The sequence below is a fragment of the Crotalus tigris genome, unplaced genomic scaffold (genome assembly GCF_016545835.1).
Source record: "Crotalus tigris isolate CLP2741 ecotype Arizona unplaced genomic scaffold, ASM1654583v1 scf7180000019964.508439, whole genome shotgun sequence".
In the NCBI taxonomy this organism is placed as follows: domain Eukaryota; kingdom Metazoa; phylum Chordata; class Lepidosauria; order Squamata; family Viperidae; genus Crotalus; species Crotalus tigris.
This window is the reverse complement of record NW_024097794.1, coordinates 416,329-439,326: the sequence shown is the minus strand read 5'-3', so window position 1 is coordinate 439,326 and position 22,998 is coordinate 416,329. Positions and strand designations below refer to the sequence as shown.

The window sequence follows — 22,998 nt, the reverse complement described above, 5'->3', positions numbered from 1 at the left end:
GAGAAGCGAAACGTCTTCAAAGAAAAGAGAAAAAAAAAAAGTCCAGTTGCCTCTTGAGACGCACCTGCAATTCAGTGTTTTTATTCTCCCCTTCTCCTTTTAGGCCAGAGTGGTGAAGACTGCGGGAGGCAGTCATGCCCTGGTGAGCGAAGAGCGGGAGCCTTCCCTTCGGAGTCGCAGAGTTGCCCAGCGGGTGCCCGTCAAAGAGGAGGAGGAAGAGGAGGAGGAGGAGGAAGAAGAAGAGGAGGAGGAAGAGGAGGAGGAGGAAGAGGAGGAGGAGGAGGAAGATGCGCCTCCTTTGCTGGTCGGCCAGACGCCCATGAGGCCAGAGGAGCCGGGCATGCCGGCTCCCCAAGAGACGGGCATGTTCCAAGCTTCCCTGCCCATCGTCCTGCAAGCCCAGCAAACGGAGGCTCGTGCTCAGATGCCAGACAGCCCGAGCTGTGAAGCCGCCATGCCAGTCCTCGCCCACTTGCAGAGGTCAGAAGATGAGGAGGAGGCGGCTCAGCCCCAGGCGACGCTTCCAGGGGACAAGCAGCCGGCAGCTCTAACCCCCGGGGAAGCCCCCGAGGCCCAAGAAAAGGAGCCCCTCCCGGCCACCCCAAGGGAGGAGGCTGCCCCCCAGTTACCTGAAGCCTTAAAAATGGAGGCCGAGGAAGAGCCAGGCCTTCCGAAGGAGCCGAGGTCGACCGGCCTCTCCGAGGTGCCCCAGGAGAAGGAGCAGGAGGAGGAGATGATGGAGCAGGGTGAGACCCCAGAGGTCGGGTTACAGAAAGAGGCTGAACCCCAGAGCGAGGAGACCCTCGAGGGGGCAGCCACCCGGGCACTGCGCAGCCTGGAGGAAGAGACGTCTGCTGCCGCCGCGGCGCTGGTGCAGGCCTCTCCGTCTCCCCCCCAGCTGATTGACGCCCAACAGGCCCAACAGGATCCTCGGGGAGACGAGCCGCCCCCTCCGCTCTTGACCAAGGAAGCCCCCGGGGGACTCGCTCCGGCCGAAGACGAAGCCCCTCCTCAGCTCTCGCAGCCGTCTCCCCCCGCTCAGGAAGCTCCGGCTGGAGCCAGCCTCGGAGTCTCGCCGTCCCCTTCAGCGCTCCCGCCACAAGCACCCGTACGGCCTGGCAGCTCCCGCTCCTCCTCCTCCTCGTCTTCCAGCTCCTCCCGTTCTCGTTCCCGCTCCCCGGGCAGCTCGCCGCCCCGCTCCCGGGCCAGGAGGCCCCGCTCCGCTTCCTCCGAATCACCTGCTCGGAAGCGGCCAGTGTTGGGATCTCCGTCCCGCTCCGGTTCGGAGCGGCGCAGCAGTTTGGGCTCCCGGTCCAGATCCCGCTCCAGCAGCGGGGGCAGCAGCGGCAGCAGCCAGGTGAGTGGATTCGGGCTTTCCTCGCGCCCTCGGCGAGGGTTGCATCCTCACACGCCGGTCGGGGAATTTTACAGGTGGTCCTCGACTTAACGTCCATCACATTGAAGATGTTGCATTAAGGGGAAAAGGGAAAAGGTTGGATTAACGGGTGGTACTTGGCTTGCCGCAGTTCATTTAGTGACTGTTCAAAGTCGCTGGAAAAAAAAAGGGGGCTTATGATCCGTTTCCACACTTGACAACCCTCGCGGGATCCCTACAGTCACGGGATCCGAATTCAGATGTTGGAAACTGGCATGTACTTATGACTGTTGCAGCATCCCGGGCTCCTGCGATCCCCTTTTGCATCTTCTGACAAACCAAATCCATGGGAGAAACTGGATTCACTTAACCAGGTAGTTAGACTGTGGTAAGAAAGGTCGTAAAATGGGGTGAAATGCCCTTGGCAAACGTTTTGATTGACAGCAGAAATTTCAGGGCTTGATTTTGATCATACGTCGAGGACTACCCGTGTAAGCAAATCGGCATATGTCTTTGCTAACGATAGCCTGTTTTGAACCCAGTGCCTAGGCCAGGGGTCTTCCAACTTGGCCCTTTTATGACTTGTGGACTTCAACTCCCGGAATTCCTCAGCCAGGCCCGCTGGCTGAGGAATTCTGGGAGCTGAAGTCCACGAGTCATAAAAGGGCCATAGTTCCCTCACGCTGGCTGAGGAATTCTGGGAGCTGAAGTCCATAAGTCATAAAAGGGCCAAGTTGGAAGACCCCTGCTTGTGGACTTCAACTCCCAGAATTCCTCAGCCAGGCATGCTGGCTGAGGAATTCTGGGAGCTGAAGTCCACGAGTCATAAAAGGGCCATAGTTCCCTCACGCTGGCTGAGGAATTCTGGGAGCTGAAGTCCACAAGTCATAAAAGGGGCAAGTTGGAAGACCCCTGCTTGTGGACTTCAACTCCCAGAATTCCTCAGCCAGGCACACTGGCTGAGGAATTCTGGGAGCTGAAGTCCACAAGCCATAAAAGGGCCATAGTTCCCTCACGCTGGCTGAGGAATTCTGGGAGTTGAAGTCCACAAGTCATCAAAGGGCCAAGTTGGAAGAGCCCTGGCCTAGACCTAGGGACACTTGCTTTTAAATCGTAGCTGCAGGAGCCTTGTGAGATGTTGCCAAACATTTTCGGAAAACAGATATTTCCAACTCAGAACAAATTGATTTTTGGGGGGGGGGGGATAATGGGAACATTTGATGTAAAGCAATCATCGGATTTTAGACGCCTTCCTGCTCGCTTCTAGTCTCATTATTTTCAAGCTTGCTTTCTTTAAAAAAAAAAAAAAAGATATATTTTACGGCTTGGCCCAAAAGGAAAAACGCGGCAGGTAGCTTGTTCTTCAGCACTTCAGGATGCTTTAATGAAAACCCATTTCAAAGTGTTGGTATACAATTTGAGAGACGCTGTCCCCTCAGATGCTGATCGGCCGTTTGTCATTTGTCCACCAGCGTCCTCACAAAGCCAGTGGATTTTGTGAAAAGACTTGCCAATATCTCTAGAATTTATTTCAAGTCACTGAACATCAAAAGTTCCAGCCACTTTTTTTGTTTTTAAAGGCATCTTCAGTTAATTGCTTGGCGCCGCTTGATCTTTTTTTTTTTAAAAGGCCTACAAACCGCAGAGGCATTATTACATCTTTCTGTGTGAAAATGTTTGGTAAGGCAGCGGAGACTCTGCTTTCTATAAATCAGATGAAACATTTAAAAACATTATCTTTTCCTCCTGGAAAAGAATCCTTCTTTCTCAGACCAGCTCTTATTTATAGAGATTTTCAGCTGATCCAGGGGCAAATCCATAAAATTACTCCTGTATCCTGTGAGGTCCTTGGTGCTCTCTGAACTAGCTGGGTGCTTTTTCTTTCAGACGTTTTGTGACCAAACTAGGTAACATCATCAGCTGCTGACGTTAGTGCCGGCGCTGATGATGATACCTAGTTTGGCTGTGAAACGTCTACAAGAAAAGCACCCAGCTCAGAGAGCAGCACACTTCGCCCCGGAGCTACACAATACAGGTAGTCCTCAAATTTCTGACCACAGTTGAGTCCAAAATGTCTGTCGCTAAGTGAGACGTTTGTTAAGCGAATTGTACCCCATTTTACAGCTCTGTAAAATGTGAATCACTCGGATTGTTAAAGCAATCTGGCTTCCCCAGATTTTGGACTTTGGACTTTGCTTGTGGGAAGGTCACAAAAGGGGATCACGTGACACCCCCCCCTACACATACACACACACCAGGATGCCGTCATAAATATGAGTCAGTTGCCAAGCGTCTGAAATTTAATTGCGTGATCGTGGGGGTGCTGGAATGCTCACGTGAAAAACGGTCAAAAGACAGCAAAATGGTTGTAAAGTCACTTTTTTCAATGACTCCCCGGACACTCCCAACGGTCGTAAGTATAAAGCAGTTGCCAGGCATTTTGAATTTTGATCCCATGGGGACACTGCAGCGGTTGTTAAGTGTGAAAAGCATTCCTGAATCGCTTTTTTTCAGGCCGTTGCAACTTTTGAAACAGTCACTAAATGAACGCTTCTAAAGTGAAGGGGTTACAGGATAGCAGCAATACCGTATAATATAATTATAACCGTTGGAGGCTGTTTAGATTTGCTGCCAATTGAATTAGGGCACAAGCAGGCTAGCCAGTTATAACAGCACAAAACTTCCTTTTTTTAAAAAAAAATTATTTATAATACAATTGAAAACAAACAAACATTGGATTTGACGTGACATTCCAGTATATACATTCTTATCAGATTATTCCACTTTTTACAATCAATTCTTCATCTCTACATATACATCTAAGTTTTATATACAATACTTGTTCTAAAACAGTGGTTCTCAACCTGTGGGTCGGGACCCCATTTGGGGTCGAACGACCATTTCACGGGGGTCGCCAAACAACGCAGTCCGCCATTTTTTCCCCCTTTTCCTTAGCTGTGCTACTCCCTTTTATTCTATTGGCTTTTGAAAGCCAATAGAATAGACTCTCTTGAATAGAGTCTAATTCTATTGGCTTTCAAAAGCCAATAGGAATTGTCCAGGCTGTCTCTGCCCTGCTGAGCCCGCCAAAAGTCCCATTCTGCAAACGGTGCTGCACCAATTGAGTAGTCCTCGACTTACGACCGGTTGAGTAGTCCTCGACTTATGACCGGCTGGGGGTCGCGGCATTAAAAAGGTTGAGAACCACTGTTCTAAAATAACATATATTTCTATCTTAACATTCGTCTTTAATCCCTACTGTCCTCTTCGAATTCCTCCTGCGGTAAAATTTATCCCAGGTTTCATAATAAACTGATCCACATTTGTCTTTTAATATCATTGTGAGCCTGTCCATTTCTGCACATGCTAATATTTTATGAATTAACTCTTCCTCTGTGGGAATTTCCTTGCTCTTCCATTTTTGCCCTAAAGCAAGCCTAGCTGCAGTCAGGATGTGTAGCAGCAGGTAGATGGTTCCCTTGTCACATTTTTCTGTCGTTATTCCCAACGAGGAGAGTTCAGGTTTTAACTCTTAAGTCCAGTGTTAATATATCCCTCAACCAGTTTCGAACACCACAAAACTTTCAAAGCAAGCTGAGCTTCAGGGAATATTGGACCCTGAGCGGTCACTAAACGAACGGTCGTCAGCCGAGGACTGCCTGTATTCTCGTCTATAGAAATTGGATGGAGGGATGAGTGAGTGAGTGAGTGAGTGAGTGAGTGAATGAATCAATCAAATCCTACATTCCATCTTAACCCACCCAGCCTTTTTGGAGAAACAGCCGAAGAACACAGAAATGCCAAAAATTCTTCTCTTTTCTCTCCCCCCCCCCACAGTCCCGTAGCCGTGAAGCTTCGCGGGACAGCGCCGGCGTCCATCCCACCAAAGAGTCCTCCCCGCACGGGCCGTGGCTCCCACCCCGCAGCCCCAAGGCCCAGCACCAAGAGATCCCGCCAAGCCCCAAGGAAGAAGGGAAACGCGTCCCTTCCCCTCCTTCGGATCCTCAGAGGCAACACAGCCACACCCCACCACCGCAGCAGCCACCAGCAGCACACAGCGTGGAGACCGAGAGCACGTTGCCAGAACGAGTACGGAGCAGCCAAGGGAGGGGGGGTGTTTCCAGTGGGCTCTTTGGGGGTCCCAGCTCCACTTTGGGGGGTGGGGGTGGCCATTTTGGGGGGTGGGGGCGGCCAGGAGACCCGGCCCTGTGGCCCCTTCCTGCTAAATTAACCCTTTCCCCACAGGCCAGCCCAGAGCCCCCCTTTCCAGCGGACGGGTCCAGCCTAGAGAGTGGGGGTCCCGCCTCAGACCCGCAGCGCCTGGCCGAGCCATTGCGTAGTAAAACGTGAGTATCGGAGGGATGGGATCGCTCCACGTGCCACTCGCTCCATTGTAAATACCTGACTTGGGAAGGTAGATCAACGGCCGGAAGGGGTGGGGAGAATGGGGGCACCCCGAAAAGTGCAGGACACCCAACACTCGTCTCTCTCTCTGTGGCTCTGAGCACGCCAAGCGGAGCAAGTCTCACAAAGCACAGTGGCTACAGGAAAGAGCTGGGGTGCAAGAGCCAATGTTGCTGAGAAACTGACCAGATCCATGGCCTGTTCCATTGGGACGCCTTGGTCAGCCTTGGTCGTCGTAAGGCGGCCTGGCCAGGAGGATCTTGGGCAGGGCCGACCCTCTGTCCTTTCCCACAAACCAGGGTTGGGATTCAAGGAGGGAGATTCTTTAATACGTCCCACTACAATTATTTGCAATTTTTTAAAAGAAATTAGCATTTACCCCGAATTAAGGGATTAGACCTTAAGGTCTGAGGCAGTGGTTCTCAACCTGTGGGTCGGGACCCCATTTGGGGTCGAACGACCATTTCACGGGGGTCGCCAAACAATGCAGTCCGCCATTTTTTCCCCCTTTTCCTTAGCTGTGCTACTCCCTTTTATTCTACTGGCGTTTGAAAGCCAATAGAATAGACTCTCTTGAATAGAGTCTAATTCTATTGGCTTTCAAAAGCCAATAGGAATTGTCCAGGCTGTCTCTGCCCTGCTGAGCCCGCCAAAAGTCCTGTTCTGCAAACGGTGCTGCACCAGTTGAGTAGTCCTCGACTGATGACCGGTTGAGTAGTCCTCGTCTTACGACCGGTTGGGGGTCACGGCATTAAAAAGGTTGAGAACCACTGGTCTAAGGGCTGGCTGAGGAATTCTGGGAGTTGAAGTCCACCAGTCTTAAAGTGGCCGAGTTTGGAGACCCCTTGGATTAGACGGTCGTAAAAAGGGAGCTCCCAACCCAAGTGATTGAGATCCATGCTTGATTTGGAATCGGTTAGTCAGGCCCTGTATAGAGGGTTGATCCCATTTCATGTGGGGGGGGGCTAGCCTCTAAGGGAAGCTTCCTGTGTGCTTGACCAGTTGGATGGGGGGGATGGATCCTGCAGCATCTTAAGGGAAGGTTCCTGCGCACTTGACCGGTTGGATAGGATTTGGCCTCTGGGATGAATCCCGCAGCCTCTGTGGGAAGAATCCTGCTAGCTTCACTGGTTGGGTGGGGAGGGGGCTGACATCTAAGGGATGTATACTGAAGGGAAGGGTCCTGCGTGCTTGACCGGTTGGATGGAGGGCTGACATGTACGGGATGGATCCCACATCTTCTAAAGAAGGTTTTCTGTGTGCTTGACCAGTTGGATGGGGCAAATGGATCTGGCAGCCTCTTAAGGGAAGGTTCCTGGGTGCTTGACCGCTTGGATGGGGGGCTGGCCTGTAAAAGGGATGGTCCCAGGCGCTTGACCAGTTGGATGGGGGGCTGGCCTCTGAGGGATGGGTCCCACAGCCTCTTAAGGGAAGGTCCCTGGGCGCTTGACCGGTTGGATGGAGGGCTGGGCCTGTAAAAGGGATGGGTTCTGTGGCCTAAGGGAAGGTCCCTGGGCGCTTGACCGGTTGGATGGGGGGCTGACCTCTGAGGGATAGACCCCAGCAGCCTCTAAGGGAAGGGTCCAGCACGCTTGACCGGTTGGATGGAGGGCTGGCCTCTGATGTATGGGTCCCACAGCCTCTAAGGGAAAGTTCTGGGGCGCTTGACCAGTTGGATGGGAGGCTGGCCTCTAACGGGGGTGGATCAGACTCTTAAGGGAAGGGTCCTGGGCGCTTGACCTCTTGGATGGGGGGCTTGCCTCTGAGGGATGGACCCGGCAGCCTCTAAGGGAAGGGTCCTGGGTGCTTGACCGGTTGGATGGGGGGCTGGCCTGTAAAAGGCTTGGGTCCGGGCGCTTGACCAGTTGGATGGGGGGCTGGCCTCTGAGGGATGGACCCGGCAGCCTCTAAGGGAAGGGTCCTGGGCACTTGACCAGTTGGATGGGGAGCTGGCCTGTAAAAGGGATGGGTCCCGCGGCCTCTTAAGGGAAGATTCCTGCACGCTTGACCGGTTGGATGGGGGGCTGACCTCTGAGGGATGGACCCGGCAGCCTCTAAGGGAAGGGTCCAGCAGGCTTGACCGGTTGGATGGAGGGCTGGCCTCTGATGTATGGGTCCCACAGCCTCTAAGGGAAGGTTCTGGGGCGCTTGACCAGTTGGATGGGAGGCTGGCCTCTACCAGGGGTGGATCCCTCAGCCTCTTAAGGGAAGGGTCCTGGGTGCTTGACCTGTTGGATGGGGGGCTGGCCTCTGAGGGATGGGTCCCGCAACCTCTAAGCTAAGGGAAGGGTCCTGGGTGCTTGACCGGTTGGATGGGGGGCTGGCCTGTAAAAGGGATGGGTCCCACGGCCTCTTAAGGGAAGATTCCTGCACACTTGACCGGTTGGATGGGGGGCTGACCTCTGAGCGATGGGTCCTGCAGCCTCTATAGGAAAGTTCTGGGGCGCTTGACCGGTTGGATGGGGGGGCTGGCCTGGAAGAGGGACGGCTCCCGCAGCGCCCTGATGCCAGACTGGGGAGGGGGCCTCCCCGAGATGATCCGGGGACCCTCCCCGTCCTTGCAGCTTCGCCCGGCCCCGCCCCTCGGGGTCCCTCTGCCCCCTCCCCTCCCGCCTCCGCATCCTGGGCGGCCCCCCTCCTCCCCCTCCCCCCCGCGCCTTCTCCCGGGGGCTGCCGGGAAAGCAGCAGCAGCATCGGCGGCGCCGGCAAGATGGCCCCGCCGCCCGTCCGCGGCTCCGCTGTTGCGCCGCTGGTGCCGCCGCCGTTCATGCCGCTCCGGGTGCCGCCGCCGCCCCCCGCCCGCTCCGAGCCGCTCCGGCGCCTGCGGGACTGCTAGAGGCGGAGCCCAGGAAGCCCCGACCCGGCCATGCTGCTCTCCGAGAGCAAGGGAGGGTGAGACCGGGGCCCGGCCGGCCTGGCGACCTCCGCAGCCCCCCCCCCTCCTCCCCAGCCGCTGTCCTTCCCTCCCTCCTCCCCTCCCGCCTCTCTCTCCTCTCCTGCGCCATTCTCTCCTCTTCCTCCTCCTCCCCCCGCCAGCCGCCTCCATTCATTCCCCGATTCATTCACTCCCTTCCCGCGGCCCCTCCCCCCTCCTCCTCTTTTCTCTGCCTCGCGCCTCCTGGACTCCCCCCTCCCTCCTCTCTCCCCCTCCTCCTGCCCTCCATTTTCTCTCTCTCTCCCTCCTCCAGCCAGCCCCCTCCCCAGCTCGTCGGCCCTTCCCTTTGACAGGGCGCCCCCCCCCTCCCTCCAAGCTTTCCCTTTCTTCCCAGGAGGTCCCACTTTCACTGCTGTTTTCCCCCTGCTTGGCTGGCTGTTCCCTCTCCCCTCCCTCCTCTCTCTCTAACCCCCCCTTCCTTCCAAGACTCTGGGTCTTCTCCCGGCCTTCCAGCTGCTTCCTCTGCTGGATTCTCCTCCTCCCCCCCCCATCACCCATCCTTCTCCCCCCCCCCCGGTTTTCCACCGCCTGCCCTTTTTTCCCTGCAGAGATTTTTTTTTCTCTCTCTCTCTCTCTCTCTCTCTCCCCCTCCCTTCCTTGTTCCCCGCTTTCCATCCTGCACGTGGCTGCCTTTCCCTGCTCGGCTTCCCTCTTTCTGCTTTTTGGGCTCCTGGCCCTCCACATTCGCCCCCTCCTCCCCGCAAGCAACAGTAGGGCCCTAGGACGAGGCGGCCCCCGGGATCGGGTGGGGAGGGGTGGTGGTGGTGGGGTTGTCTCTGGAGATGGGAAGCCAGTGGTGTAAGTGATCCGGGGATGGAATATGCGACATGAAAGGAGGTTCAGGTGGGTGGTTGGGGGAAGGGGTTCCCTTCTGGGGGGGGAACTGCCCCCTTCTTTGGGTTGGGATTCCTCCCCCCTTCGGACGGTCTCTCGTACTTGGGGGGGGGGTTCGGGCTGGTGAAATCTGTTGGGGGAAACATACTCGGAGGATGCTCTGGGTTGGAGAAGTCACCTTTAGATGGGCCGCAGTGGAGGAGAGGAAGGGAAGGCCGCAGCAGGTCACCGGGAAGGAAGGGGAAAATGGAATGGAAGACGGCGCTGCTATGGGGCAGAGAAGGCGCTGCCGTGGGGCAGAGGTTTCCCCAGACCCCTTTTTATAGAGACTGCTGGGCCTCCGATAAAAGCGAGGTGCCTCTTGTCCTCTGGTGACCCCCCCAGCCGCCCTCCCCCCGGTGATCGCCTCTCCCTCTCTCTCCACGCAGCGAGGAGAAGCAGACGGTGCCCATGGAGCTGTCGGAGCCCCACCCGGAGAACGAGGCCCTGGAGCCCGGTGGCCCCGAGGATCAGCCCTCCGCAGACCCCCCGGGCCCCGAAGCGGGCCCTGAAGACGAGGAGAAGAAAGAGGTAGCGTGTTGGGGGGCACCCCTCGGCGTAGAGGCAGGGGGCCCGCGGGGGCATCCAGACGAGCGGCTCGGGAGGATGGGGCTGTCCTGGGGCAGGTGAAGGGCCATTCAGCACCACCCCGGGGGGATTGCAATGGGGGGGAAGAGAGGAAAGGCCCGGGGGGGGGGGGCAGAATGCTGGGTGAGATCTAAGCGCCCCAGCAAAACCTTTGCACTAGGGACTTTTGTCCCCTGGCGCGACACCCCATCTAAGTTCCCCTTGCAAGGAGATCTTGACGAAGGGGAGTGCGGGTGCACCCCAGTTCACCTTTTGTTCAGGGTGTACGGTTCTGCTTCCCGAGAATTTCCACTTGGGTGTGCTTGGGGAAAATCTATATTCCCCCCCCCTTAATTTTACATAATAAACTGCTGTAATTTTCTGTGCATGAAAATCTGTGGGGCCTGTCAGGCTGAGGAAGAGAAGAAATGAGAAATAAGCCTTCAGTGCTGTGTGTTTTTTTTCAACCTTGGTCACTTTAAGACGTGTGGACTTTTAACTCCCAGAATTCCCCAGCCAACGAGTTGGAATCCATCCATGCATGCCGGCTGGGGAATTGCGGGAGTTGAAGTCCACCCACCTTAAAAGCGTGTGGCTGAGGAACTCTGGGAGTTGAAGTCCACCCACCTTCAAGCATGCTGGCTGGAGAATTCTGGGAGTTGAAGTCCACCCCTCTTAAAGTGGCCAAAAGTTGACAAACACTGCACCCAGTGGCTAGCAGAGAGAAAAGATTTTGCCTTTTTACATTTTTCTTGGCTAGTAAATACCTGCATTAATGTTCTGATTTAGTGCCCAATTGTACCCAGAAAAGAGAAAACACAGAAGCCTGTCTTAATGGACATGGGATCCCGAATCCCAAGGGATTTGATACTTTGATTTTTGTCCATTCTGAGCCTGGTGCTTCTCACGTTCGACGCTGCCTTAAGGCAAGGCTGGTTGAGTTTTTCCAAGCAGTGAATACCCCAGCCCAGCCCCTTAACCAGGATTCCTGCTCATCTCATTTTGGCATGCTTAATTTTTTTTTTTAATTTGTGGTGGTGGTTGTTTACTAAACTAGATCCATGGCAAAGATTTGGTTGGACCTTCGGCCATTTCTGATATTTTGTCTTATTTTCCCCCACCTGTGAGCCAGTGTAAAGAATTGGCCTCTTTTATTCCCCCTGTGTTGTACAAAGAAGGGGTGGGTGGGTTGTGATAGGAGGATCCTGGGATGTCTGGGGTGGGGGTGGGGGGAGAATACATTTGTGCGCCTGCACGTACATAATTACACTCACAACTCAGATCCTGGCTTTTCCGTGCTGCTGAGGAAGAGGGGTGGGTGGGGACAGGCCTTGCTTCTCCCTTCACCCGTAAAGATAGCTTCCCCTGCACAACCAACCCCCCTTCCCCCGTTGACATTCTCCTCTGGACTCGTTTGTTCTGATCCCCGTTTTAAAGAGGCATCCAATCTTCTGGGAGTGCGAAAGAGAGAGTGAGAGAGAGAGAGAGAACCGGAGAGAGAGAGCGTGAACACATATGAGCAGGCCGCACCCAGGTGTCCATGGAGGTGGACGAGGGGGGAAAAAAAAAGAGATTTTGGAGACGGTCTTCGGGGCCACCCAGAGTAGGCCCTTCCTGGAACTGTCTTCTCCGTTCGATGGAAAGTCCTCTACTTCCGTAGCCTCAGAGAGACGCGTACCCTTCGGAGCGCCGCCTGCTCCGGGGGGGGGTGTCTTCCTCCGTGGGTCCGAAAGCTCGATGGCCCACCTCAACTTGTGCTCTGCTGGTTCCTAGTTAATCTCCACCATCCTTGAAAGCTGCGACTGCTGTTGTTGGGAAGTTACCCGGTCAAAACTCTGCCGGTCTTCCGAACGAGGCGTCAAAAGGATGTCACGACACGTCGACCTGTCCCGTAACCTCCCTGGGAGTTGGACGCTCCATCTCCTTCCAGGTTTCCGTTGGCGCGAGTCGTTCGAGACGAATTCTGGTGATCTTTTCCGCCTGAGAAGAGCAGGAACGCTCCCTCGTCGCCGCTACGATCGCGTCGCTGCAACGATCCCGTCTGCTTTCCTGACTTGGGACGTGTTCGGCGACTTTTCCATCCGCCAAAGGGGGGAGGGAGTCCTCGGTTGCTGATCTCCCAATCCTAGGAACCGGATCGACGCCCAGGTCAACGCCGTCTGCCGATGCCGAGCCTGGAGCTCCAGAATTTGGGAGGGGAGCGCTCCTCTGAGGATACGCAGAGGTCTTCCACCCTGCCTCTCAAATCGCCTGCGTATTGTCTCTCGCGCAAGCCCTGCTTTGCTCCGCCAATGCCCGAAGGACCTTTTTTTTTTGTGGCCTTTCCGCTCGGCGCCGAGGGTCGCCCGAAAGGACATGGGGCGGGTAGCCTTCCACGGACCCGGGAAGCTCTTCCCCGTCGACAACCCCCGTGCGGCGTGGTGTCTCTTCCACCAAAAAAAAAAAAAAGGACTTCCGTTGCAATGTAACCTGTTTTCGCCCGTCGTCGGGGTGTCCGCCCCGTTGTGATTGTTGGTTTTCCACCACAAGAGTCCCTGCCGCAAACGAGACAGTGCCACACGCACACACCGCTGTCCCAACCGACGGTCCGTCTCTGCCTGCCGAGAACTGATGCCTTGACCCTCGTGCCCCCCCCCATTTCCGTCCTTTTGGGGGGGGACGTCTTCTGTCTCGCCCTCTCTCTTCCGGGACACTTGACTCCGACCACCAACCCATCAAGCGCTAGGTTCCTACCTACCTACCAGCCAGCCAACCAATCAGCACCTCTCTTGTTCACCCAGTCCAACCAAGCCACGCACCTTTCAGGCCAGGGAGGGCTCGTTCCGATTGGACCAGCCGTTGCCTAGATACAGCGCACACACTGAGGTGTGATTGGCTGAACAGAAGACCCTGCCCCAGGTGTGAGAGGGTACCTGGAGCGCTTGTCCTAATTTGTTTTTTTTTTTAAAAAAAAAAAAAAATAATAATGGTTTTTTTTTTGCTTGTTTTCTTTTATGTTCTTAATTTAAATGGAAAAGAGAGAGAGAGAAAGAGAAAGAGAGGATTGGAAGTGCTGGGGGCGGCGGGGGGGTGGGTCCCGTTAACGGTTTAAAATGGAGGGGTCCCCCTTAGCTTTTCTTAAACGGGGGGGGGTCTTTGGGAATTAGTTTAGGAGGTGTGACAGCCTGGTTTGGTTTTCCCCCCCCCACATCCAAAATCCTTGCTGAAACTGACCCCCGTGTTGACATTGGGATGGCACCTGGTTTCCACCAACAGCCCCTTATCATTTCCAGGGGGAACCTGCTGTTCGGCCATAAAGTGGAGAATAATGGAGCTGGAAGGGACCTTGGAGGTCATCCAGTCCGACCCCCCCTGCTCGGGGGAAGAGTGAGGCTGTCCTAAATAAAGAGGGTGGGTGGGTCCAAAAGGGGGGAAGATCCACAAAGACAGGAACAAACAAACATACATTTTGCAGAAATGCATGTGTCTAGACTTCGACGGATGCTGTCTAGAGATGGGAAGGCCTGTGGGGGAAAAAAATCAGGAAAATTGGGGGTGAGGGTGACCAGATTTTTTTTCCCCAAAGCCGTATGGGGAAAAAAAACTTATTTTTTCCCCCCTATTTTTCCGGGGTTTTTTTTCCCCCCAGGCCTTCCCATCTCTAGCCGTGGACCCCACGTTGGTGCGCACGACCACGGGATCACAGGAGACACAAAGCCATGAAAATCCTCTTGAACAGTGTTTCCCAAACTTGACCATTTTAAGGCATGTGGACTTCAACTCCCAGAATTCCACAGCCAGCAATGCTGGCTGTGGAATTCTGGGAGTTGAAGTCCACATGCCTTAAAATGGTCAAGTTTGGGAAACACTGCTCTTGAACAATGATACTGATGTGAGAGTTTAGCCTGGGTGGGCTGCTCTCTGAGCTCGCAGACGTTTCATGACAAATTAGGTAACGCGATCAGTGCAGGCAGCCCTCGACTGAACAACAGGTTATTTAATGACCCTTAATTGTGGCTGTAAGTCAAGGACTGCCTGTACTGCCAAGAGATAGCAACCAACCTTGGAGTGTACCAAGGACCCTACATGTCAACCCTGAGCTCCAAAGATTCTCCTTGGTTAGAATTTAGCCTGTTTTGCAAAATGCTACCGAAAAGAAAATGGAAAATAAACGACAACACCAACTATGCCAGTTTCCTCTTGGGAAAGCAAAGCCAGGCAGGAGTGGGAATAACTTAGCCGGAGAGAAAAGGAATTTTCCAGATCGCTTTCCCGTGAGATCACCTGGATTGGTGCAAATGCAGGCTTGGGAGAGGAACAGTTCCTCGAGGGTGGGAAAAAACCAGGAATGGTGCAAGCCATCCAGAATCACAAGCGCTGGAAGGGACCTTGGAGGTCTTCTAGTCCAACCCCCTGCTCAGGCAGGCGACCCTAGACCAGGGGTCTTCAAACTTGGCCCTTTTATGACTCGTGGACTTCAACTCCCAGAATTCCTGAGCCAGCCATGCTGAGGGGAAAGGGAGAGTTTTCCAAGCTGAGCCATGCTGGCTGAGGAATTCTGGGAGTTGAAGTCCACGAGTCACGAGGGGGCTATAGTTCCCCCATGCTGGCTCAGGAATTCTGGGAGTTGACGTCCACGAGTCATAAAAGAGCCAAGTTTGAAGACCCCCTGACCTAAATAAACATTGCAACTGGGTGGAAATTTCTCTCAAAATGCTGAGGGGATTGAAATGTGTTTTTTTTTTTAAACGTGTCCGTTGTGTTGAACTAACCCCCAAGGCAGGAGTAGGCAACCTTGGCTCTTTTATGACTCGTGGACTTCAACTCCCAGAATTCCTGAGCCAGCCTGGCTCAGCTTGGAAACCTCTCCCTTTCCCCTCAGCTTGGCTGGCTCAGGAATTCTGGGAGTTGAAGTCCACGAGTCATGAAGGGGCCAAGGTTGCCTACCTGTGCCCCAAGGGTTAAAGTGACTAAAATTCACAACTGCTTCTGTATTTGTACTTCCGTTCTTTATTTTTATTTTTTATTTTTATCTTTTTTTCCCCCTCTGACAATGAACTGACATCCGCTCTTAATGAACTTGGCAGGCCCGTCCATCAAAACGGCTTGTTGTCGACTTTAATTGGCTGGACACTTGGGGGCATTAAAATAATCGGAAGTCATCGTTTGATCGGTCGGTTCAAAACACATAAGCCCTATGAAAGAGGTTTAATGTTTGGTTTGGTTTTTTGTTTTTTTAAATCCAGAAAGCGGGCAAAAATATTTCAATTTAAAAAAAGAAACAAGATATACGCCGTTTAAAGAATTGCTAGCGGTGGGTTTTCCCCTATGTTTTTTTGTATTTGGCTTTCAATTCCCATCATTCCCAGTCAGCATAGGAAAGGGTAGGCTGGCTTGGAATAATGGTACTTGTAGTCCAATGCAACTGAGAGCCAAGGGTTTGAACTTCCATATTTTTCATTAAAAGGCATCCAGTCTTGTTTCCATAATACAGAAATAAAGAAACACTGAGGAGAGAAGCTGTTAAAAGCAGAACAGGGAGGAAAAGCAGGAAAAATAAACCATGGAATCCCATTTTTTTCCCCTCCAAAAAAACCCAATAATCTTTCTAGAGCAAATGTAATGAAACCAGTAGTTTGCCTGTTTAAATGTTGTTAAAATCATGAAAATCAGCTGCCCGTTTCTGAATAAAAAAAGGGATCCAAGTGGAACTGGTAATTGTTCCTTAATTTGGTGCCACAGCTAGAAAAGCCGTGCGTGTTTTTCTCATTGGTCTGCTCACCTAGCCAAGATGTGGACTTTAAATCAGATAGATGAAAGCGGATCGTATTTCCTCAATAACATTTCCTATCCCTGGAATAGTTTTAGCTCCGGAAACATTTGTCCCCGTAAAAGAAAATATTTGTAGCTCCGGGTTGAACTGTGAGGTCCCAAACCTTATTCCTTTTGTAGCACTGATGCTATTGCCTAGGTTGGTAATGAAACGTCTGCAAGGAAATAACCCAGCTCAGAGGACCGCCCCCCCCCACAGTCCTATTTTTTCAATTTCTCGCACTCATGAGGACTAGAAACCCTTTGAGAACATTTCTCTATTTGCCCAGTCCCCTTTTCAATTTCTCGTACTCTTTGAGGAGTAGGAACCCTTTGAGAACATTTCTCTGTTTGGCCTCTCCCGAAAGGCCAAATAGAGAACGTTCTCAAAGGGTTTCTAGTCCTCATGAGGACCGTTTCTGGTGATTCCGCTCCTAGTTGTGGACAGGAGCTGTGCGCAAATAAACTAATAACTAATAATTTTGCGCCAAGTTAGGGGAGGCAGGATTCTACCCTCTCCACTTCATTGCTGAGGCAGCAGGGGACCTCTTTGCCCGTCCCCACGCCTTCATTTGGGCCCCTCCATTATTTAGGCCCTCTCTTCCCCCACCCACCCCCTTGATGTCCCCTAGATGCAACGGCCATTTTCCAAATCCCCGATACTGACTTGACTCCCCCCTCTACACGGGGTTTTCTTTCTTTGTCTGTCTTTCTCCCACTTCTCCCTCTCTTTCTCCTCCTCCTCCTCCTCTCTCTCTCTCTCTCTCTCTCTCTCTCTCTGCCCTTCCTTTCTTCCTTCCCTTTCTCCACAGGGTTCGGCTCAGCCCAAGGCCTTCAAGAGGAAAATCTCCGTCGTCTGTAAGTAAAGGGGGGGGGCAGGTTCTCCACCCATTGAGCTCAACTGTCTCCTGACCACTTGATGGGACATCTGAGGAGGTTGGGAGGTCCTCTGGGGTCTCACCTCCTGGGCCTTTTTAAGGCCAGGGCCTCCAATTGGCCCCTTTAAGACTTGTGGACTTCAACTCCCAGAATTCCTCAGCCAGCAATGCTGCCTGAGGAATTCTGGGAGTGGAGGTCCACACAGTCGCCAAGGTTGGAGACCCCTGCTTGAAGGGCTGGTTGAGGAATTGTGGGGATTGAAGTCCATACGTCTTAAAAAGTCGCCAAGATTGGAGACTGGCTGAGGAATTCTGGGAGTTGAAGTTCTATAAGTCTTAAACTGGCCAAGGTTGGAGATGGGCTGAGGAATTCTGGGAGTTGAAGTCCATAAGTCTTAAACTGGCCAAGGTTGGAGACAGGCTGAGGTATTCTGGGAGTTGAGGTCCACAAGTCTTAAACTGGCCAAGGTTGGAGACTGGCTGAGGAATTCTGGGAGTTGAAGTCCACAAGTCTTAAAATAGCCAAGGTTGGAGACTGGCTGAGGAATTCTGGGAGTTGAAGTCCACAAGTCTTAAACTGGCCAAGGTTGGAGACGGTCTGAGGAATTCTGGGAGTTGAAGTCCACACGTCTTAAAACTGGCCAAGATTGGAGGCAGGCTGAGGAATTCTGGGAGTTGAAATCCACAAATCTTAAACTGGCCAAGGTTGGAGGACTCTTGCTTTAAGGGTTGGGAGAGCAAAGGTCCTGTGCTTGGCTGCTGGGATGGAGGGCTAGTTCCCTTGCCACCCCCAAGAGACAAGGTCACTCTGGAGCAGCATGCAAAGGATTGTAGCCTTGGAAATTGTGGTGTTTAATAATTTTTACTCCCACTCTCTCAAGGCTGGCTAATCTGAAAAGCCTGAAAAGGGATTGTAGGTCTGGGAGAAGGGTGAAGGGAACATGCTTTGCTTCCATCTGGGAGAGGCAGGGGGGCTGCCCCATCTGTGCCTTGGCTGTGCTCCCCTGGAGTGGAGGCCAACGTGGTTAAAGAGACCTTACCTATAGTTACAGTTAAATACACCACAGTAAACACAGGTAGTCCTTGACGTACGGCAAACACGTCTGTGGTTAACGCGAGGACCTTTGTTAAGCGAATTTTTTCCCGTGTTAACGACATTTTGTTGCCAAGAGAATCACCTCAGTGGTTAAGTTAGTAACCCAGTTATTAAGTGAATCCTGCTGCTCCCCCCCTTCTGACAAGCAAAATCAATGGGGGGGGATCAGCAGGATTCACTTAATAACTGGCAAAAGGGGATCCCATCAACCCCAGGACACTGCAACCGTCATAAGTCTGCTGAGGATCTGAATTTTGATCCAGTGATCGTCGGGATGCTGCAGAAGTGGTAGCTGAAAAAAAGTGGTCATAAGTCCCCCCCCCCTTTTTTTTCTTTTTAGTGCTGTTGTAACTTTGAACCATCACTAAATGAACTGGTGTAAGTGTACATACATTAAATACACTGAAATGCAGGTAGTCCTCACTTAACGACCTGTCCTTTAGTGACTAGCTGAAGTTACAACTGACCCTCCCGGAAGTTAGACACACTTAAGATTAAGTTAAGATTTTTATCCCGCCTTTATTTCTTTTTAAGTAATTCAAGATGGCAAACGTACCTAATGCTCTTTCCTCTTCCTGTTTTCTCACAACAACAGCCCAGTAAGGTGGGTTGGGCTGAGAAAGGGACTAGGGCAAAATCACCTCTTGGCTTTCGTGCCTAAGGTGGGATTAGAACTCGCTGTCTCTTGGTGATTGGCCCACAGTCACCCAGCTGGCTTTCGTGCCTAAGGCGGGACTAGAACTCGCCATCTCCTGGTGATTGGCCTAAAGTCACCCAGCCAGCTTTTGTGCCTGAGGCGGGACTAGAACTCGCCATCTCCTGGTGATTGGCCCAAAGTCACCCAGCCAGCTTTTGTACCTGAGGCGGGACTAGAACTTACCATCTCCTGGTGATTGGCTCAGAGTCACCCAGCTGGCTTTCGTGCCTAAGGCGGGACTAGAACTCGCCATCTCCTGGTGATTGGCCCAAAGTCACCCAGCTGGCTTTTGTGCCTAAGGCGGGACTAGAACTCACTGTTTCCTGGTTTCAGAGTCAGCACCTTAACCGCTAGTACAAACCAGCTCTTGTGAGAACTGCAAACACCTCCCTGGACAATCACAGGATTGTATTTTGGGTCCTTAGCGACCAGCTCACATTTATGCCTGTTTGCAGCATCCGACAGTCACAAGACCTGCTTTGGGCTGGTTTCCCCCTCCCCCAAATTAAAATCTCCATGGGGTATAATGGATTCGTCTAACGACCGCTGCAGGAAAAAAAAAATGGTTGTACCATCAGACACAATCACACAGGGACTTCCTTCACCACAACTTAACGATTGTAATTCTGGGCTCCATTATGGCTGTAATTCAAGGACTGCCTTTGATGGAATTGGGTGGGTATTTTTTAAAGAAAGGTGTTTGGTGCTCCTGGGGCCTGGTAAAACCCAGTTTTTATTTCTCAGTGGTAACAAGTGGTTTTACGCCCAAGTGGTTCGGCCAGTTTACTACATGCAGCATTGGAGTAACAGAAACTTAGTTCATTTAAAGCTGTGATTTTACTAACATAGGAAATGACTAGATCAGGGGTAGGCAACCTTGGCTCTTTTATGACTTGTGGACTTCAACTCCCAGAATTCCTGAGCCAGCATGAGGGAAACTTTGGCCCCTTCATGACTTGTGGACTTCAACTCCCAGAATTCCTAAGCCAGCATGGGGGAAACTTTGGCTCTTTTATGACTTGTGGACCTCAACTCCCAGAATTCCTGAGTCAGCCTGGCTCAGCTTGGAAACCTCTCCCTTTTCCCTCAGCATGGCTGGCTCAGGAATTCTGGGAGTTGAAGTCCACAAGTCATGAAAGACCCAAGGTTGCCTACTCCTGGACTAGATCAATGTTACTCAGCCTTGGCCCCTTTAAGACAGGTGGACTTCAACTCCCAGAATTCCCCAGCCAGCATGGTTGGCTGGCTGGGGAATTCTGGGAGTTGATGTTCACTCCCCTTAAAGGGGCTGAGGTTGAGAAATACCTGGCTAGATTCTTTTCTAACCCAGTACAAAAGTCCTCGACTTACAATCATTTGTTCAGTGACTGCTTGAAGTTTACAACTGCATTGAAAACCAAGTGACTTACCACCATTTTCCTGACTTCAGACCGTTTTTCGCTCAACCGTTGGAGCAACCGTGTGGTCGCCTGATCAACATTTGGACACTTGGCCACTGACTCCTATTTATGACGGTGTTGCAGTGTCCCCCGGGGTCACACGATCCCCTTCCGACAAGCAAAGCCAAAGCCAGATTCACTTAGCAACTGCAGTGATTCACTTAACGACTGTGGCAAAAAGATCGTAAAATGGGGCCAACCTCGCAACAACGGTCTCACTGAGCAACAGTAATTTGGGCCTCCCTTGTGCTCGTAAGCCGAGGACTTGCCTGCATCGGCATACCATGCGGGAGACGGAATGGAGCTTAGGGAAAGAGGGTGGAAGTGAACTGACTCGCTCACACGAGCCACCTCAAAAGGGCCAAGTGACTCAGCGGTGTCCCAGGGAAACGGCTCAGGTTTAACTCCCATAGATGCTTTTTCATGAGGCAACTGGACTGTCTTGTTTTTCTTCGAAGACGTTTCGCTTCTCATCCCAGAAGCTTCTTCAGGTTTTGACTGGATGGTTGGGAATGGAAGGATTCCATACTCCTTTGCAGTCATCTGGTCATTTGTATTCTTTTAGAGCAGAGCTTTTCAACCAGTGGTACGGGTACCACCTGTGGTCCATTGGCACCTGGCAGGTGGTACGCGACCATCCTAGAAAAGTGGTAGCGGGGGAGGGGAATGAGCTGAATTGGGGGCAGCACCGCACAAGCCTGAGCGAGAGACGGCTGGAGCTGCAGGGCTGTCAGGGCTCAGCGGAAGCGCCAGGATCAGTGCTAGGATCCAGCTGGAGCTCGGCGCTGATCCTGGCGCTTCTGCTGAGCCCTGAAGAAGCACCAATCAGCTGGAATATTGCAGCATCTCCAGGGTCTTGTGATTTACATTCAGATGCTTGGCAACTGATTCCTATTTATGACGGTCACAGTGTCCCAGGGTCATGGGAAGTGACCAAAACCTGCTGCAACCACCTAGCAGACGAGGGGGGATAAAAACCAAACACCCCCCCCCACCCCACCTCCACTGCCAATCCCCAACAGAAATGCTCACAACAATGAAAACCTTGGACAGGAGGAAGAGCGTCACCGGGCGGGCAGGCAAGTGTCTTGCTCGGCTGTGGTTTGGTGGGCACTTTTTCAGTGCCATTGTAACTTCGAACAGTCACTAAGCGAACTGTTGTAAGTCAAGGACTACTTGTACTTCATCTTTTTTTTTTTTTTTGTCATCGAGTTTTTGACACCTTGCTAGGCGACTGGTGGTACTCAGATGTTGCCATATCCTAAAAGTGGTACAGTGGGTGAAAAGGTTGAAAAGCCCTGTTTTAGAGAGTCATTGAGGCCACTTGGAGGTTTATCTGTGTCCTCAGGGTCACCTGAGCAGGCGTGGAGCCTTCTTGGGACTGTGTTGTAGGCTGGAGATAGTAATAGTAGTAAAGTTGGAAGGGACCTTGGAGGTCATCTAGACCAACCCCCTGCTCAGGCAGGAAACCCTACACCATTTTGGACAAATGGCTGTCCAGTCTCTTCTTAAAAACTTCCAGTGTTGGAGCATTTACTGCTTCTGGAGGCAGATTGTTCCACTGGTTAATTGTTCTCACTGTCAGGAAGTTTCTCCTTAGTTCTAGATTGCGTCTCTCCTTGATTAGTTTCCACCCGTTGCTTCTTGTCCTGCCTTCAGGTGCTTTGGAGAATAGCTTGACTCCCTCTTCTTTGTGGCAGCCCCTGAGATATGGGAATACTGCTATACCTCCAAGTGGCCTCAGCGATTCTCTAAAACAGGGCTTTTCAACCTTTTCACCCACGGTACCACTTTTAGGATACGGCAACGTCCAAGTACCACCAGTCGCCTAGCAAGGTGTCAAAAACTTGTTGATAGATGGTGTCGTATCCCTCCTCTGTTGAGGGAGGGCTGTTCAGTTTTGACACAGATGGCCTCTTGGACCCGTCTTTTCAGGCTTAACGCCTTCCCTCCCTCGCAGCCTCCTCCGTGGCCAAGGGGGCCGTCGCCACGAACAGCGACACTGAAGGAAGCCAGCCGGCGGGCCGCAAACGGCGCTGGGGAGCCAGCACGGCCACGACCCAGAAGAAACCCTCCATCAGCATCACCACAGAGTCCCTCAAGGTAACCAGGACGGGGAGAAAAGTCGATTCAGGGGCAGCCAGGATCAGACCCTGATGTCTTGTTTTTCCTCCTCCTCCTGCTCCCCCTCCAGAGCCTGATCCCGGAGATTAAGCCGCCGCCTGGAGGCCAGGAAGCCGTGGTGGAGCTTCATGCCGACGACTCCCGCATCTCCGAAGACGAAGCCGAGCGCCACTTGGAAGAGCCGGCGCACGAGAAAGCCCTCAAGATATGCCGCACGGTCACCCAGGTTGGTGGTGGGTGGGGGCTCCTGATCGGTTCCCTGGGCGTGGGGGGGTGGCCTTTCCTATAAAACAGTGGTTCTCAACCTGTGGGTCGGGACCCCATTTGGGGTCGAACGACCATTTCACGGGGGTCGCCAAACAACGCAGTCTGCCATTTCCCCCCCCCCCCTTTTCCTTAGCTGTGCTCCTCCCTCTTATTCTATTGGCTTTTGAAAGCCAATAGAATAGGCTCTCTTGAATAGTGTCTAATTTGATTGGCTTTCCAAAGCCAACAGGAATTGTCCAGGCTGTCTCTGCCCTGCTGAGCCCGCCAAAAGTCCCATTCTGCAAACGGTGCTGCACCAGTTGAGTAGTCCTCGACTTACGACCGGTTGGGGGGGGTCGTGGCATTAAAAAGGTTGAGAACTACTGCTATAAAAGGAAGTAGCACTCCAGCGAGCGCTTGATGGCCGATCTGTTCAGCTCCGATGTTTCCGTGCTCTCTCGTCTCCCATAGATTTCCAGGGTGGTGAACAGCCCAATCTCCCGTAAAAGAAACCATTTAGTAGCGTAACGCTAACCCCCCCCCCCCCCAAAAAAGGACAGATGCTAATTGCAGG

At 52.7% G+C, this 22,998-nt stretch overlaps 1 protein-coding gene and 1 long non-coding RNA gene across 4 annotated transcripts in view; one reads left to right on the top strand and one right to left on the bottom strand.

Annotated features, from left to right (window-relative positions):
* ACIN1 (apoptotic chromatin condensation inducer 1) overlaps window positions 1-22,998 on the top strand; it is a 59,661-nt gene that overhangs the window by 21,745 nt on the left and 14,918 nt on the right. Inside the window, exons 5-11 of one of the 3 annotated variants that reach the window (XM_039365140.1) lie at window positions 104-1,357; window positions 5,213-5,464; window positions 5,621-5,721; window positions 9,977-10,118; window positions 16,757-16,802; window positions 22,015-22,157; window positions 22,249-22,404. In XM_039365140.1, coding sequence (XP_039221074.1) covers window positions 104-1,357; window positions 5,213-5,464; window positions 5,621-5,721; window positions 9,977-10,118; window positions 16,757-16,802; window positions 22,015-22,157; window positions 22,249-22,404 — 2,094 coding nt within the window. Of the gene's footprint in view, window positions 1-103; window positions 1,358-5,212; window positions 5,465-5,620; window positions 5,722-8,481; window positions 8,672-9,317; window positions 9,558-9,976; window positions 10,119-16,756; window positions 16,803-22,014; window positions 22,158-22,248; window positions 22,405-22,998 lie in introns of those variants that run through there. The other 2 variants (XM_039365141.1, XM_039365142.1) reach the window with 2 other exon arrangements.
* On the bottom strand, window positions 13,106-14,632 carry LOC120317999. Its single transcript, XR_005559381.1, has 2 exons — window positions 14,001-14,632; window positions 13,106-13,861 (listed from the first exon to the last, which is right to left on the bottom strand). It is a non-coding gene; the product is annotated as an uncharacterized LOC120317999 (long non-coding RNA).